Here is a 17,624-nt window from a genome sequence, read left to right on the forward strand (position 1 = left end):
GAAGTTATATGCTTTTTATTCTTGACTGATAGCAGCATGAAATAATTCAACCTATGTGGTAGTCCACCTTCCCACTCTAAAACACAAAACTTCTCAAAAAGAATTGTTTGTAAATATAAGCCATGAACCAAATCAAATTTTATATTCTGTCCGAGGAAGTACAAGAAAGTTATTGGTCTTTTAATGGTAAACCCAATCACATATACAAACATAATATAAGCATAACAAACATTAGTTCACATGTGTCATTTTTGGTATGTGTTTTGCCATTTGTTATGGCTTCTGAGGTACTGCATTTACTCTCAGACTCCCTTAAGCCATGGATTCATCTGTAATCCCCTCCACTGCTGGTTCACCCATTTCTTTGTCACTGACACGCCCAAAGGGTCCTACAATGCTGCCTAGCAAAACCTTCTCCTGCAACTCTAAGAGCTGTCCCACACCAGTCTCCATCTGCTTTTTCTCTGAACAGGAAGAGGAATCTGCTTCATGCTTTAAAACAAATCCTAACTTGCATGTGTCACTGTATCTTTCCACCAACTTTATTGTTAGAATTAAGGACTAGAATAAGTCGTTTCTCTAAGTTACTGTAGGGCCAAGATGTGACCAGGATATTGCCAATCTTTGGCCAAGTCTGGGTCAATTTTAACTTTCAATCTTGAACCAATATTGCAACCAAGGAAAATCCAATATTGGAGACAAATATATATATAGACAAAATAACACTAACTTCAGACTCAAACAGGTCGCAAGATAAACTGAAGGTGTGTGACGTGTGTCCATTTCATTACTCTTTCAAGAAGAATAACTATTATTGAAGAATGAAGAAAGCCTGAGATCCGCCACGTACTTCCAGTTCGTCCATACGGACCCAGACGTGATGAATGTGTACAATCGTCAAAAAATCTTCTGATAAGAGCCCGCGGAGTTGCGACCTCCTGGTGACCCTTTACATAGCCGTGCACACCCTCTGGCGGTGACACACGTGAGATGACTTTTAAAACACCTGTCGTCGTCTACACCATCTGTGTCTTTTTTTTAACATATATCTCTGTTTGATGAACTCGACCAAGAGCACACAAACACATACACACGCGCACACACACACACACACACACGTACATAGACACACGTGCAAGCGTGTAGGTACGCACTCCATACAGCGTTAGTCAAATGATGTGAACCCTAATACAGACGGTGGTATTATCTATTCCCTGTGAAATAGTGTCAAGGTAGATAACAGATAATAGAAATAGCAGCTGGGGAAAGAGGGAAGAAGGTATGTGATAGTAAAACTAGTCTGGTATTACGACATCCTCTTCAGCTAATAAACACCAAGTTGTTTCTTGTTATCTGGAAGGTTTTTATACTCAGGGGTCAAAGTCCTCAGGAAGGACCCTGTTGTGCGGGAAACTCCCTCCAAAGTCCTCTCATGTTAGGGAGATAATCTTTCAGCTCAACAAGGAGACAATTTTAGTTTAGTTTACAAACCTGTGTGTCAGTGGTAAAAGTCTATAGCCTGTGGCCAGAGGATAGAAAAAGTGAAACATTAAATAGTTTTGGTTCTGGTTATTGACCTAACAGTGTTCTAACGCAAGATTCGATCATCGTTTGATGATGAGAAGGTGAATACCTCAGGAGTGGACTTTCTGTAACGCAGAGGGCGAGTATCTGTTTACTTTGATTGCTTTGAAACTGTGTGCTCATCAGCAAACATACCTGAGCTGCCGTGTGGCTTCACCGCCAGATAACCTGCTCCTGTGGCTGCTGTACATGTGAACATCAACTTTGATTCTCACCTGAGAGTCGAGCTTTAGCATCAATGGCGGACAGGAATGGTCATGTGGAAATCACAGGTAAGATCTCTTGGTAGGTGTCTTGTGTGTACGGACTTGTTGTCTATGATCATGTTGTTGTGTATTTACCTTCTTTTTGAAAGATCAGTTATTTATGGGTCAGGCATAGGTAGATGTGCAATACTTGTGCTGGGAGGTAAGAGAAAGAAGAAATTAAAGAGAGTGAGAGGTAGGTCACTCTGTCTTGTCACGAAGAAATCAGTCTTTGTCTTGTTCAGTGAACCCAAGAACACACTATCTCTTTCTCAGTTTCTCTTTCACACACACACGCACAGAAAGAAAGGCTTTGAGTGTTTCATCAGGTTCTCAACATTTAGTTTTGCTGTCTTCCCCTTAGCTCTGTCTTAAAGTTCTAGTCTTCATGTAGCCGATGTTCACATTTTTCAAGATTCAAAGTGTTCACAATGCTGATACATGTATTTTATATTTGTTCAGTTCCCATCGACTTCTGTTCTTTATTGCCATGTCGGAACGATGGACGATGTCAAAACACGGGAACCTCCTACATCTGCCACTGCCCCAGCAACTTCAGGGCCCACACTGTGAGCACTGTAAGAAAACACGTACATTTAAAATATTAATGGGATATCAGTATATATCAGTACACGATCCCTCTGACTTTCTTGTGAACAGTTGAAGTAAGAGTAGAGTAAGCGTGAGCGTTCAAAATAGTTTCGTTCATTGTTCTTTCGGTGTCTGCGTGTGTTCGCGTGTTCTGTGTGTATAACTGTGTTTGCATGTTGTGTAGGTGCGTGTGTGCGTGCGTATGCAACTGTCCCCAGCAGCATAGAATACTGAAGACACAAGGGTTCACATCCTGTCTATGGGACTCACATTGTTTAAACACTACGTGCAGCAAGGGGCGTTCAGTTGTTAACCAGTTTGCTTGGTTGCATTGCTGATGCCCAGGAATCTGTTTGTAGCTGTGCCCGAAATATATATGTAAAACATTGTGACACATGTCAATAAAGTTGAGAAAAACTTGGCCACTACAGACTGTATTAGGCAAACCACAGATACAGTCAAGATACTACAGGGATCTGTCCCATGGACACTGAACACCTTACCGTTCACTATCCTATTTGAAAGTAGCTGTGGTCCTTAATTTCTGCTGAGCAAACATTGACGCAAACGTTTTAATGTAGTTTTATATTAATCGAAAATTTCCTGTGTGTTAAGTATTTTTGTAAATAATTTAAAATTGTGTTTTGATATAATTTCTCCTTGTTTACCTCTGTATGTGTTGTAAACGTGATGAATACACCTCACTCAGTCTTATCATGGAGTGTGATATGTGACAGACTGTGAGCCCCAAGCTCTGTCTCTGTCTCTGTCAAGACTGTGAATACTGTGAAGACTGTGTTTGTCGAGATGCTTCAGATGAAATCACTCTGTTGTAGATGTAGATGACAGAACGTTGAACGTCAACTGGGTCACCACCGCACCCCAGCCAAGGGAGACAACCACAGCCAACTCTCTAAGCGCCCCGGGGACTGCGGCCCTTGGTTCTCTCCTCGCCTTAGTGGTTCTCACCTTAATATTCGTCGTCTGCTGCTTGTGGAGGTCAAAGACACGACATCTACCCCAATCCACTTCCGGTCGGCCTGCAAACGGAAGGACGAACACGATGCCCAGCCTCAGCAGCTTCAACTCCATTTCGGAAAGAGTGTCGTACACTGTCCACAGAGATACGAGTGTGGACAGCCGGGTAGATGGAGGGTCGGTCAACCACGGGTATGACCCGGATAGAGACTTGCCTCCGCCGTATCTGTCAGTCGTGGGGGAGCCAAAGCTCATCATTGACGTGGACCACTGTCAGGAGCTGCCGCCATCGTACAATGACGTCGTCGCCGCGGAAAGTGACGTGTACGCTACGTCAGGGGCAAGCGAGGTCACGACGTCACAGAACGAACACAGGAATTCGGAATGCAATGTTACGTCAATGCAGGACAGACACACTGCGTCACTGGACGTTGAGGATACGTCAGTCCACAGAGAGACTACGTGTGTAGACGTCGACATTTCTCCAGTATAGCGCACAAACACTAGTACACAGTGTGAAGGCGAGCTTTACTTGTCAGTTAGTCCACAGATCTGACGGCCTTAGCGTACCTGTACATTTTATACGTTGTACATAAACATTTATACATTGTACATAAACATACATTGTGCATATGTATTTATGCATTTACCATACATTTTGTACATTGTACATATACATACAGTGTGAACACGTTTTCTATAGTGTACATACATATTTTATACATTGTACATAAACATTTATATATTGGACATACACATTTATACATTGTACCTATGTATTTCTACATTTTACATACATTTTATACATTGTACATAGACATATTTATAGATTGTATATAGACATTTTCATACAGTGTGCAACATTTTGTATAGTGTACATACACATTTTATACATTGTATATAGACATATTCATACAGTGTGCAACATTTTCTATAGTGTACATACACATTTTATACATTCTCAGTGCACATCGAAATTGTAATAACAGAGACAACAACTAACAAAAAGACAATCAATCAATCAATCAGTCAATTAATCATATCACCATGTACCTTATTCCAAACGCATTTTAATTAGTTTGTTTTAAAAGCATTTAAAAACAAAGCTGGAGGTGTACAAACACTAAGTATCCGGGTGTTCTGAACTGTTTTTATTATTCCTTTCGAGATATTTTTTTCTACCCCTCGAAGACGTTCCTTTGGTTCTCAGCAGCAGCCGGACACAAGATTCAGCAAGTAGTTCACATCACTGGTATGTTTGTGAACTGATCTACAAAGAAAGAATAGAAAGTGAAATGTCATAGAGTGCAAAGAGATATTATTTGTGAGTATTGAGTGACATGCGGATGCTGTAACACATCACAAGACCCGGACTTGATTTCCTAAACGCGTTTAGGCCTGCACGGCCTTAGATAACGATGTCTCGAGTGACGTCATTGGGGTCACCATGACTCGACTAAATCTTTGCTCCTTAGGAGTATGCGCTGTACAAATTTTTTATTATTATTATTATTATTATTATTATCTGTTCTCAGCACATATCATGTTGTGTACACATCGCTTGTGCAATACCCGTTACCCTTAGTAGCACGTGACTGTCTTCGTGTAAACTATCAATGTTACTGTGTACAATATATTACACTTAAGTTATATGTGTAAACTATCGTGAAGTCTGTGCCATGTCTCAATGAGTTCGATGCTGATATTTATTGTGTAACTTTTCTTGGCTTATACCAATAGTTTGCTTGTTACAACTGAATAAGAATATTTGAACTTGTTTAACCCGTTGTTCGTTCAGACACATTTAAATACAATATAACAGCTGTGCAACAATATTAACATCAGCAAGTAGTTTTATTTTGTCTTTTGTTGCTGGTGTTGTCATCTTATTCACAGAATATGGCGTCGGCATCGGTTGGTAAAGGTGTGGAGGTTGTTGATGGCGTTGCAAGGCGATGGATATCGTTGGTTGTGTGTTTCAACATCAGCAAACACCGAGCCAACTTTAAGCATCTTGGAGCCTCTTCTACCACAAACTTGTCGGCAAATAGGAAAACTGTTTCCGATAATAAGTTTCTCTACTTCGAAGAATGTTGGATATTACATTCCTTTAACAGAACGATCGAATAACAATAAACATACCCTGGCCAGTTTACTGATATGTGGTTTCTTCAAAATGACAGCTTTGATCATTCTGTCTCTCCTCCTGGCCAACGTCTCTCTTTATTTTCTCTTTCTCATTCACGCGCACGCACGTTGATGAAGAATCTTTTTTTTTAACCTTTTTTTCTGTAACCGATCGACGTTGAGCTGTACTTGTACTTACTGTACATTAAACGAGTGAACCCATGACTAGGATCAGATATAATCTTCCTAAAACTACAACACGTCTTGTCTCAATAGATAACAGTCGTGTCATTGCACTTACACAACCCCTGGTGATCATATGTTGACAATGAACGAAAACATTATATAACATAACAATGTTGACCATCAACGACACGTTCCGATATTCTCTGACGACTCCCTCAGAAATTATTATTTTGTACTTTTGTCTGTGTTAAAATGTTACAGACTGACCATTTCTAAATTTAAGTTGAATTTGATAAATAAAATTTTAATGGGTGGTCTTAAGAAAGAAAACAGTATTCAGAGGTGAGAGCGACGATGAGCGATGAGTGGTCAGTGATGATGCTGTAGAGGACACTACAAAGAAGATGCTCTGACCTGGAGACACTGTCCCGTGGGTCGTACTCTGTCCACCCCGGATGTTCTGTATGGTGTGGCAAAGAAAATCCCGCGAAGGATAATTTCTTTATAATTAGCAGCCAATCAGTTCTTCTCGGGTACACGTGCCTCCTTCGTCACATGGACTTGCCAGCCCCGCTGTTATATTGATAACCTCCACGATGAGTTCGTCAGACGAGATTTGAGCTCGGAGATTGTAAAATGTCACTGTCACCTACAAGCAGCCAAATTCCAGCAACAGGTGAGATCTTTGGAGGTAACACCTTGTTCACAGCGAGTTCATTATTCTCCTTCATCGTTCATTCATTTGTATTCGTGTATTATCAGAACATGTGAGCGCCAGTGAGTTTGTGTGAAGGAAAAAGAGGTTTGTGGTAAAAAAGACAAAGTGCAAGTCCGAATGTATGTATATGAATATGTATATGTATATGTATATGTATATGTATATGTGTAAGTATATCAAGGGCCATGAGTATAATTCTCTAGTTGCGAATTCCTGTGTTACTTCCCCACATCAAATCGGGGGACGATGTACAAGCCGCGGGGAAAATTTCTATTGTGGTTGTCATAGCGACGTCTAGCGGGTTGAGGCATCAGGGAAATAAAAGAAACCAGTTCAAGTACTCTACATAACAAATGCTACGTCAGTAAGCACTTGAAGTGTTATCGCTCGTTATCTTCCTTCTGTCGCTAACCCTTTGTTGACTGTTGTTGTGCTCATCTCTACTCAATACCTGAGCCTCGGGAAATACTCAAATACAGTCGGCAGACTACACTGGAGGTAGTCAAACCCCTAACTAAAGCTGTCAAATTACACTGAGCCCATCAAACTCTCAAATACACTTATATTTGAGGAAGTCAAACCGTCAAACGCAATCTGGAAGTTTGGAAGCAGTCAAACCCGCCAACATTATGATAGAATACTAGGTACAACATTAGCAGCGGTCAAGGTAACCTCATTTTCAGGACTCAGCAGTCATTTTTATTATTCTTTACATCTGATGTCGAAGACATGGTGACAGATTAGTACTCCTGCCATTAGTTTACTATGGTCCTTTAAATAATTACTGTTTGTAATTGTTCATCTTCTGTGTAAGATATATTGCGCTTGTTTTTTAACACCTGTCGTGTTGATAAACTGGGGTGCGTGCAAACAATATACATCAGGATTTATCTGTAGGCGGATGACAGTGTTGTCATCACGTTGCTATGTTACTGAAATATTCAAGATTAGATTACTGTGTTGCAGATGACGGGTTGCCGGACATGAGCCTGCAATACATGGCACTAAGACCGAGGACGACGACTGATGCCAACATGCCGCCATTTCATGGACTGTAGCCCTGACTCCTGTCATCGTTCTTCTCATCCTCTTCGTCGTCCTTATCGTCTGCTGCTTGTGCAGGGCCAAGGCAGGGTCAGGGCGATTGTTTTCTGACGATTCTCTCAGAAGAAGCCGTCATCACACGAACACTTGTGTCATCGAGATCATTTCTCTGCCTCACAGTGTGCCTCTACCTTCCTCTCACGGGCACGGGAGGCCCAATGGACGGTCGGTTCGTTCCGGGTATGATGAGGTCATAGACTTACCTCCCCCCTACCCGACTGTGGTAGCTGACCTGAAGAGCGTCAGTGACAAGGACGATGCTCCTGAGTGGCCGCCATCGTACGACGAGGCAGCCGCGGAGACACTACCAACGCCAGCACCATGTGACGCGCACGTTACGTCAACAGGGGATGACGCTATGACGTCACAGAACAGAATCACGTGATCACAGACTACTCTACAGCAGAAATACAACTTACAGGTCGCTCCAATGGACACTCCGTCACGTGAATATTTGGGTTGTCTGCTTCTTGTAATCTTATTCTCGGATTGTTAAAAGCGTTAAGCTCGTCATGGTGACGCTGAGAAACATTTTGATGGCGGACTAGTTTGAACTTTTTACAGAAAGTTTATAGTTCATGCTAGAGCCAAGACGTGAAGATACCATTTGGTGGCCAAAACATGGACAAGTTCTTTGTGTCACTCCGAAGGAAATTTTTGATGTAACAAAACTGCTTACCTACTACAGTTATTTCCTGTCTTAAAAATTGTTTTCTTAGACACATGACACCTAGGATTGTAATGACTTACTAAAGGAGGATTGATTGATGTTAAGATTAACAAATTAATAAAATTGTAACAATAGTCTCTTCATTTCTTTGTGTTCATTTTAAATAAAATACTGCTGAAATTCATCAGCAGTTTGAACTTATTTTAAGAGATAAAATTATTATTTTGTAAACTTTATATCCCTTTATATACCTAGAAATTACGAAGTGCAGCTCTTCCTTTTTTATATTCTGATTTAATACTTCAAATACCAAAAGCAATGAATGTTCATTGTCTTATTTATGAAGCCCTAGAGGTAATAAAAAAACTTCTGTAAAGGTCATAGAATTGTACTACATTTTATCTTAAATATACATTTGTAGGCAGGGGGATATTTGAATACAAGTTGTGCGAGCATTTCTCACATACATTTTCTATTTACATTACTAAAAATGAATTAATATGTATATTCACTCACATTTGCATCACATTGAAGGCTAGTTAAAATTGAGTCATAATAAATGTTCATCAAAATCTGGCTTAAGTCTCGAACCTCCATAAACAAAACATTATTTTTGTGTTATCAGTATAGATATAATATTCAGTCTCATGGTTAACTGATCTAAGAAAACAACTGGAGCAAAATAATGACGACATACAAGCGACTTGTTGATCGTCTCGCTTCACTGCACTGACCGACTTTTGTAAATGTCTCGTGTACATTCATGTCCTCAAAACACACACGTGGACACGCTTTATTTACTAACCTTGATCAAACTGCTATCAGGCGAGTTCTCCCGCACGGTCACCTGTGTGCATAGATAATTATTTATATATATTGATTTTTTTCTTTGTAGTCTCGGCAACACCTGACTCACGCCACCCGGATGTTGCTGTGTCATACTGTGTGTGTGAGGAGAGAGGTGTGTGTTGACAGGCTTTGTGTTCCGTGTCTTTGTCGCCAGGTAAATGTTTCTATCGTATGTTGTGTACGTCACTACTGACTTCGCTCAGCTTCACAGGTGAGATTCGAGCTTCACAACACGTGATTGCGCTGAGAAGTGGGAACCCTGGCAACCACCCGTGTGTAGCGAGCCGTGGAGCTTGGCAGCGAGCTACACAATGGACTCTGTCCTTGTCTTCCAGCTCGCCACAGAGCCGGTGACAGCAATGCCAACATGGTGGCCCAGAACACACGGCAAGTGAAGGGACACTGTGTGTAGGGGAGTGGCGGCTGATATTATGAATATTAATATTAAAGTTTACGGTCAAACCTGACTCACGGACACCCGGATGTTTCTACATCATAGCCGGTGATGTGTAAGAAGCCCGAGGCCGGATCTGTGTTCCGTGTCGTCGCCGCCAGGTAAAATATTCTAACACCTGTTGTGTACATCACTACTGACTTCTCAGTGAAGTTGAGAGATTCGAGCTTGACAACGTCGATGTCGTCTTTCAACAGCTCAGGTGAGTTTTTCAGACCCGAGGTTTGTACGTCACCCTTTGTCATCATTCACACAGGTGTTGTGCTACAAACATCGTTGTAAAGCTCACGTGACCAAGTGTTCAGTGAAATGTTGACCCCAGGTAACCTAGCCTAGATGAGAGACAGAGCTTGAAGGCGGCTGTTAAAAAGTAATGCCATTTATTGTATGTGAGCTACTTTTCACATAAAAATAGAAAATAGAGATAATGTTGCTGACTTTGTTCGTGGAGTACTCGATGTATCAAATATCACAACGGTCTGTGTGTATCATGTGTTTGGTATTAGGATACAGCTTGTTACACATGACATTATCTATTATTAGATGAATGACCCAGGGACCAGGAGTTTAGATTAACAAAAACATTAAAGAGAGGACTAGCAGGTCAGAGAGTGGCTTTCTAACAAACCACAGGACTGAGCTGCCACAGCTACATGTGACATCATTGTATATATACTACATGTGACATCATTGTATATATATATGCTACATGTGACATCATTGTCATTTCTCTATATGATGGCAATTATGGGATAGCTAACAGAACTCATCAGTAACCTACAAGGCTGGTAGTCATGCAGCTAATTAGTTGCTTTACACAATAGCCACTAGAGAAAGATAAACATTTAAAAATTTATCTACACAGACAAACAAATAAAACCAAGTGTACTTTTGTTTACATTACATCAGAAAATCTTTCTCCAAGACATCAGTCCTCTTCCTCAATAATCTTAAAATGTCTTCCTTTTTAAGAATGTACATCTGGATATTCCAACCTTTCTTCATGAAGTCTTTAAACTGTTAGTTTTGTCAAGTGAAGGCTCCTGTCTGCAGTGCACAATGCCTTGTTATACTTTGGTAATAGTCTGTTAGGTTGGTGCCACAGAGTTATGATATTGCTCGCTGTAACAAACCTGAACCTAACAAAGTTGTTTTTAAAAATATTAGTAGTGCATGGTTTATTAATCAACAACAACAGAATAATTATGTTTGAGCTACCTACATGCACTTGACCTGTGGACTAGTTTACAACCATTGCATTCATCCTTGCTTGCTGCCTGCAGAGTGGATGAGTAGTGTTGTGTTTTATTTGTTGTTTGGAGTAGATTACTGACTGTGACATTCATGTGACAATTTGCTTATGATCAGATCTGTTTGTGTACATTTTCCACAAGGATGAATTAAGTATTGTCATTGCATTGAAATACCTTACTCTAAAGGTCATATTTGCAACCCTCATCATTGTGACAGAAATAAGTTTCCCGAACAACTTTTGATAGTATAGCAGGACCATGTTTACCGATGTTTACTGATATATTATATCAGCAAGGTGACCATGTCACGTGACAGCCATACCTCTCCTCAGTGTGATACTAAGATTAGACACAGGTAACCCGCTAGTGTTGTCTTCACATGCGTAAAGCTGTGACGTAAGTATCAACTGACTCATCCTTGTTTTGGTTTCGGCTATGAAACTTGTAGCTCTCATACACCTCAAGTGTGCTACCCAAACAAAAGTCGTTGAACTTGTCGATGACAGTATGGATATCTTTGTCGTTCTCCCCTTCTGCAAAGGAAAATCCTTCGTAGATTTCTTGTGCGTCCTCACCAATGCAAGCTAATAGAACTGCACTACGATAAGCTGAATCTTCTTTATCAAGGCGCGTAGCTACCTCATAGTTCTGCCATTGACGAAGAAATTTTTTCCAATTTACTTCAATGTTAGAAGACAAATCCAGCTTTGAGGGAACCGGAACGTTTGCAGTGAAGTGTTTTCTCTGGTGTGTCTCTGTCATGTTGCTGGCGTCCACAAAAAAAACGAAGTAACCAACGTTCTTGAAGTGGCGTACACGAATGTTTGTACTAAGCACCGCAAGTCAAAACTTATGTAGAGTACACAAAACTTTGAATCATCCAAATGCACACTATGAAGACATGCTGCGAGAAATGTCACATTGCGAACTGGAACGTACTGCGCAATATTTCGAAATGGGAAAAACTTGCCCACCTGAAAGTTTCTGGAGAAACCACACAGCTAGCACTTTGCTGCTCACTTCTGACACCATGTGGTGTTATTGGTTTGTGGGTATTAGTGGTGGCATTCAATAAACTGTCAAGTTAAACCACGCACAAGAGACATTTTCTTGTAGGCTCCCGCTCAAGTATGTTTAATCCAAAACGGAACTAAACCTTTTACTGATTGTTACATTTTGGGAATAAGGACAACACTTGCCTTATGTCACACACGGTGTCAGTATGGTTAGTACACAATCAACACTGTAACTCTCCACGTGACACTTTAGTACCCAGTGACACTTTGCTGTTACATTGGTTTGTTTTGACAAGATAAGGCTGTCTTCATAATACTCAATCTATATTTCAGTTTGTGTGTGTCATCAGCTAACCTCTGTGCCTCATCTCCCTGTCAAAATGGAGGAACCTGCAAATCATGGTCTTCAAACTACTTTTGCTCCTGTCAACCTGGCTACGTGGGGCTTAACTGTGACATCCGTAAGTAAGACTGTGCCATAGACACGGTAAACCACTCACAGTTTGCTGTCCGTACGGCCACGTGGTTGTTGACCTTAGCTCCTGCTACAGATACAGACCTGCTGACATCAGTTATGATTATTCAAAGCGCTTTACTTTTAAAGTGACACTTGTAATATTTTGTCAGGTACACTTCATGAAACATATCCTTTGTTGCTGTTCAACTCTAGAATATAAACAACTTCATAACTTCAGTCAGTATGCCAGTCGACATACATTGTGATGAAATACTGACAGGAGTATTCACACCATACTTTTTTACCAAAATGAAAATCCATTTTCTTTTAATACAGATAAACTCACTCTCACTCTTTCTCTTTCTCTCTCTCTTTCTCTCTCTTTTTTTCTCTCTCTTGCTCTCTCTTTCTCTCTCTCTCTCTTGCTCTCTCTCTCTCTCTCTTGCTCTCTCTCTCTTTCTCTTTCTCTCTCTCTCTCCTGCTGAGGAAGAAGAGAGAGTTGTCCTTTGACTCAAAACAAGAATAAAGGATCCGTTCAGTTAATGTGTGAGTTTTACAAACATTCTTTAGAAACCGTTATTCATTTTCTCTTAGCTTATATTAACTACCTCTTTGAAAACTGTTTCCTGCTGCATGGTCTGAAGCTATCATTATTTTGTGTGTGTTTGTGTGTTTGTGTGTGTGTTCCTATAGCTAACTTCTGTGTCTCATCTCCATGTCAAAACGGAGGACGCTGCCTGTCGTGGTCTTCAAGCTACTGGTGTTCCTGTCGAACGGGCTACAGCGGGGATCGCTGTGAAATCCGTAAGTAAGACTGCACCGTAGGCATGGTAAACCACTCACACCAGATTACATAAGGTGAGTGCCACAGAGCCGGTAACAGCAATGCCAACATGGCGTCCCAGGACACACGGCAAGTGAAGGGACACTGTGTGTAGAGGAGGAGCGGCTGATATTATGAATATTCTTTAAATGTCTTCTTTTTAAGAATGTACATCTGGATATTCCAACCTCCTTTCATGCAGTCTTTAAACTGTTAGTTTTCTAAGGCTCCTGTCTGCAGTGCAAAATGCCTTGTTATACTTTGGTAATAGTCTGTTAGGTTGGTGCCACAGAGTTATGATATTGCTCGCTGTAACAAACCTGTACCTAGCAAAGATGTTTTTAAAATATGAGAAGTGCATGGTATGTTAATCAACAACAACAGAATAATTATGTTTGAGCTACCTACATGCACTTGACCTGTGGACTAGTTTACAACCATTGCATTCATCCTTTCTTGCTGCCTGCAGAGTAGATGAGTAATGTTGTTATTATTTGTTGTTTGGAGTAGATTACTGATTGTGACATTCATGTGACATTTTATTAATGATCTGTTTGTGTACATTTTCCACAAGGATGAATTAAGTATGGTCATTGCATTGAAATACCTTACTCTAAAGGTCATATTTGCAACCCTCATCATTGTGACAGAAATAAGTTTTCCACAACAACTTTTGATGGTATAGCAGGATGATGTTTACCGATGTAGATAACAGCAAGGTGACCATGTCACGTGACAGCCAAACCTCTCCTCCGTGTGATACTAAGACTAGTCACTGGAATCTCGCTAGTGTGGTCTTTACATTCTATTCCTTCTGTACACCACTGACCTGTAGTTTTAACAGACTTTATCCCATGGACTAATTGTTTTATTCCTGTGTCAGCGGACCCGTGTCTTCCTTCGCCATGTCAGAACGGGGGACGGTGTTTAAGGTACGCAAGTAACTACTTCTGTGACTGCGACAACAACTTCTATGGTGCAAGGTGTCAGTATGGTTAGTACACAATCCACACTGTAACTGTCCACGTGACGCTTTAGTACCCAGTGACACTTTGCTGTTACATTGGTTTGTTTTGACAGGATAAGGTTGTCTTCATAATACTCAATCTATATTTCAGTTTGTGTGTGTGTGTCATCAGCTAACTTCTGTGCCTCATCTCCCTGTCAAAATGGAGGAACCTGCCAATCATTGTCTTCAAAATACTTTTGCTCCTGCCTACCTGGCTACGTGGGGCTTAACTGTGACATCCGTAAGTAAGACTGTGCGTAGACACGGTAAACCACTCACAGTTTGCTGTCAGTACGGCCACGTGGTTGTTGACCTGAGCTCCTGCTAAACATACAGACCTGCTGACATCAGTTATGATTATTCAAAGCGCTTGACTTGTAAAGTGACACTTACAATATTTTGTCAGCTACACTTCATGAAATAAATCGTTTGTTGCCGTTTAACTCTAGAATATAAACAACTTCATACATCGTGATGAAATGCTGTCAGGATTATTCACACCATACTTTTTTACCTCTCTCTCTGTCTCTCTCTCTCTCTCTCTCTGTCTCTCTCTCTGTCTCTCTCTCTCTCTGTCTCTCTCTGTCTCTGTCTCTCTCTGTCTCTCTCTCTGTCTCTCTCTCTCTCTGTGTGCGAGTTTTTCAAACATTCTTTAGAAACCATTATTCACTATTATTATTCATTATTAACTATTAGCTTATTTTAACTTCCTCTTTGAAAACTGTTTCCTGCTGCATGGTCTGAAGCTATCATTATTGTGTGTGTTTGTGTGTGTGTGTCATCAGCTAACTTCTGTGCCTCATCTCCCTGTCAAAACGGAGGAACCTGCCAGTCGTGGTCTTCAAACTACTGGTGTTCCTGTCAAACGGGCTACAGCGGGGTTCACTGTGAAATCCGTAAGTAAGACTGTGCCATAGACACGGTAAACCACTCACAGTTTGCTGCCAATAGGGTCACGTGGTTGTTGACCTGAGCTCCTGCTACATATACAGACCTGCTGACATCAGTTATCATATTTTGTCAGCTACACTTCATGAAACATATCCTTTGTTGCCGTTCAACTCTAGAATATAAACAACTTCAGTCAGTATGCCAGTCGACATACATTGTGATGAAATACTGACAGGAGTATCCACACCATTGTTCACTTTTTTACTAAAATAAAGATCTTTTAAGACAGATAAACTCTCTCTCTCTCTCTCCTGCTGAGGAAGTAAAAAGAGTTGTACTTTTACTGAAAAAACAAGAATAAAGGGTCCGTTCAGTTCATGTGTGAGTTTTTCAAACATTCTTTAGAAAACATTATTCATTTTCTGTTAGCTTATTTTAACTTCCACTTTGAAATCTTTGTGTGTGTGTTTGTGTGTGTGTTTGTGTGTGTCTGTGTGTGTGTGTGTTGTCCTATAGCTCTCCCTTGTGCCTCATCTCCATGTCAAAACGGAGGACACTGCCTGTCGTTGTCTTCAAGCTACTGGTGTTCCTGTCGAACGGGCTACAGCGGGAGTCGCTGTGAAATCCGTAAGTAAGACTGCACCGTAGGCATGGTAAACCACTCACACCAGATTACATAAGCGAGTGTTCAAAACACTCACTTTTCTTCACGAAACCCTGCATGTCCGTGTGTGTGTATATATATATCTATATGTAACATATATGTATCAGCCGCCTTCTGTACGTCATTTCCATGTCAAAACAAAGGAACCTGTTGGTCGAGGTCTTCATACTACAAGTGCACCCGCCCAACTGGCTACGTAGGAGTTAACTGTAGCATCCGTAACTAAGACTGGAGTAGATACGGTAAACCACTCACAAGTTGCTTTGGATGTTACAGTTAGACATTACACTAAGCGTCAAACCTTCATCAGTCAAGATATACAGTGGGAGTGGTCAGCCCTTCAAATACAGTTTGTAAACTCGGTAACCATGTGGCCAGCATCATAGACATCGGTTCAAGACTCCTTCAAGCCTGTAACAGAAAAATTAGAGACTTGTATCACCATCAGCTGTGATGTCGACCTCATCTCTCTTGTAAACAGCTGTTGAAGGAAATGACCATCACATTGTTTACACACGGTGAACACGTATCACTCCTACCTCCTGGGCCTTATATTATTAGTGTTCCTACGTGTGTTACAACATATTGTCTAATATTTTAGTCGATATTTAACTTTGGAATGTGTTTGACATTTAAATGTGGCGAATATAAGTTCGTCCAATCATTTCTTCGATAACACAGATGTGCTCAACACTTTGCTGTTTGTTTCTTTAAATAATTAAGAGCCGAACACTCTGTTGCAGCCGCCAAAAGTCAGAATTGGAAAGAGGACTTCATGACAACAACACAACGGCAACACCAACACCAACACCAACACCAACACCAACGGCGATAACTTACACGAACACGACAAACGTTGCATCAATTGTATGGATGTGTCCTGTCATCGGCCTGATCGTTTCAATCATAATAATAACAGTTGTCTGCTCCTTGACGATTGCCAAGAAACGCAAAAGAAGACAACGAGTCCAACAGCTTCGTCTTGGACCTCCTGACACAATCGTTCGCTCAATCAGCGGGAACCTTCAGTCGGACACCCGAGTCGGCACCCTCACCTCTGTGTCTGACCACCCCACGTCCCCACACCCGTACAATGTGCACTACGCCACGAGACACTTTCAGACAAGCACTTTTGTCATTGAACTCGAGTCCAGTCATCTCTCTCCTCAGCAGCCACATCTCAATGACAACGACGAGAGCAGACCAGATGGAGGGTCGGTCAATCACCACGTCAGAGACCTACCTCCCTCCTACCTGTCTGTGGTGACAGATCCCAGGTACATCCGTGAGAAGGGCGACTCTCTCCAACAGCCGCCATCGTACGATGACGTAGTGGCTGTGATGCGACAAACAAAAGCACCGAGTGATAGGCCCGTTACGTCCACAAGGTGACGTCATGACCTCACACAACAGACACGTCATCAGAGACCAACGTGACCTCAGCCTACAGACGAAACATGACGACCTTGCTAGAGGAGTGCAGTAGATGAGATGAGAGATGAGAGTAACACCACACTGTGAGCACAAAGATGGATGACGAGACATCAACTCAGTTCAGTGAAAACGACCAACAGATGAACAAACAGTCCATGTACTTTATATTTCTTACGTTTATTTATTTTGCTAATTTGTTTGTAAAATACATCGGCATGCTTGACTATATTAAATATAACGAAACATCCACCAACGTTGTATTGCCTCTGTCGTCTGTCACACTAGCGTCTTTGCTTGTTGTTATGTTTATTTCTTTGTTTAAAATCGCTTTCAACCTGCATGTGATGGTGAATAAAGAGCTGTGTACATCTAATTTATTTATATTTTGCTGTGCAGTGTGTCTGAATGTTTGTGTGTTTGTGTGTTTATAACGATGCATCCGATCGCAGGCACAATAAGATGCTTGTGCGCCTGTGTGTCTCTCAAGCACTGTATGTCTCGCATATGCTAAGGAAAGGTGATTTTTCAATGATGTTGCTGGATTATTATTATTATTATTATTATTATTATT

At 41.1% G+C, this 17,624-nt stretch overlaps 1 protein-coding gene and 1 long non-coding RNA gene across 2 annotated transcripts in view; both read left to right on the plus strand.

Moving 5' to 3' along the window:
- The first annotated feature begins 1,501 nt into the window (after positions 1-1,501).
- On the plus strand, positions 1,502-5,601 carry LOC112571332. The gene is made up of 3 exons (XR_003100796.1): positions 1,502-1,856; positions 2,292-2,407; positions 3,257-5,601. It is a non-coding gene; the product is annotated as an uncharacterized LOC112571332 (long non-coding RNA).
- Positions 5,602-9,569: 3,968 nt separating this feature from the next.
- LOC112570287 (fibropellin-1-like) overlaps positions 9,570-17,624 on the plus strand; it is a 44,273-nt gene continuing 36,218 nt past the window's right edge. Inside the window, exons 1-5 of the mRNA XM_025248667.1 lie at positions 9,570-9,708; positions 12,126-12,236; positions 12,926-13,036; positions 13,939-14,049; positions 14,195-14,305. Coding sequence (XP_025104452.1) covers positions 9,687-9,708; positions 12,126-12,236; positions 12,926-13,036; positions 13,939-14,049; positions 14,195-14,305 — 466 coding nt within the window. The 5' untranslated portion in view covers positions 9,570-9,686. The remainder of the gene's footprint in view (positions 9,709-12,125; positions 12,237-12,925; positions 13,037-13,938; positions 14,050-14,194; positions 14,306-17,624) is intronic.

The sequence above is a fragment of the Pomacea canaliculata genome, linkage group LG8 (assembly GCF_003073045.1).
Source record: "Pomacea canaliculata isolate SZHN2017 linkage group LG8, ASM307304v1, whole genome shotgun sequence".
Lineage (NCBI taxonomy): Eukaryota > Metazoa > Mollusca > Gastropoda > Architaenioglossa > Ampullariidae > Pomacea > Pomacea canaliculata.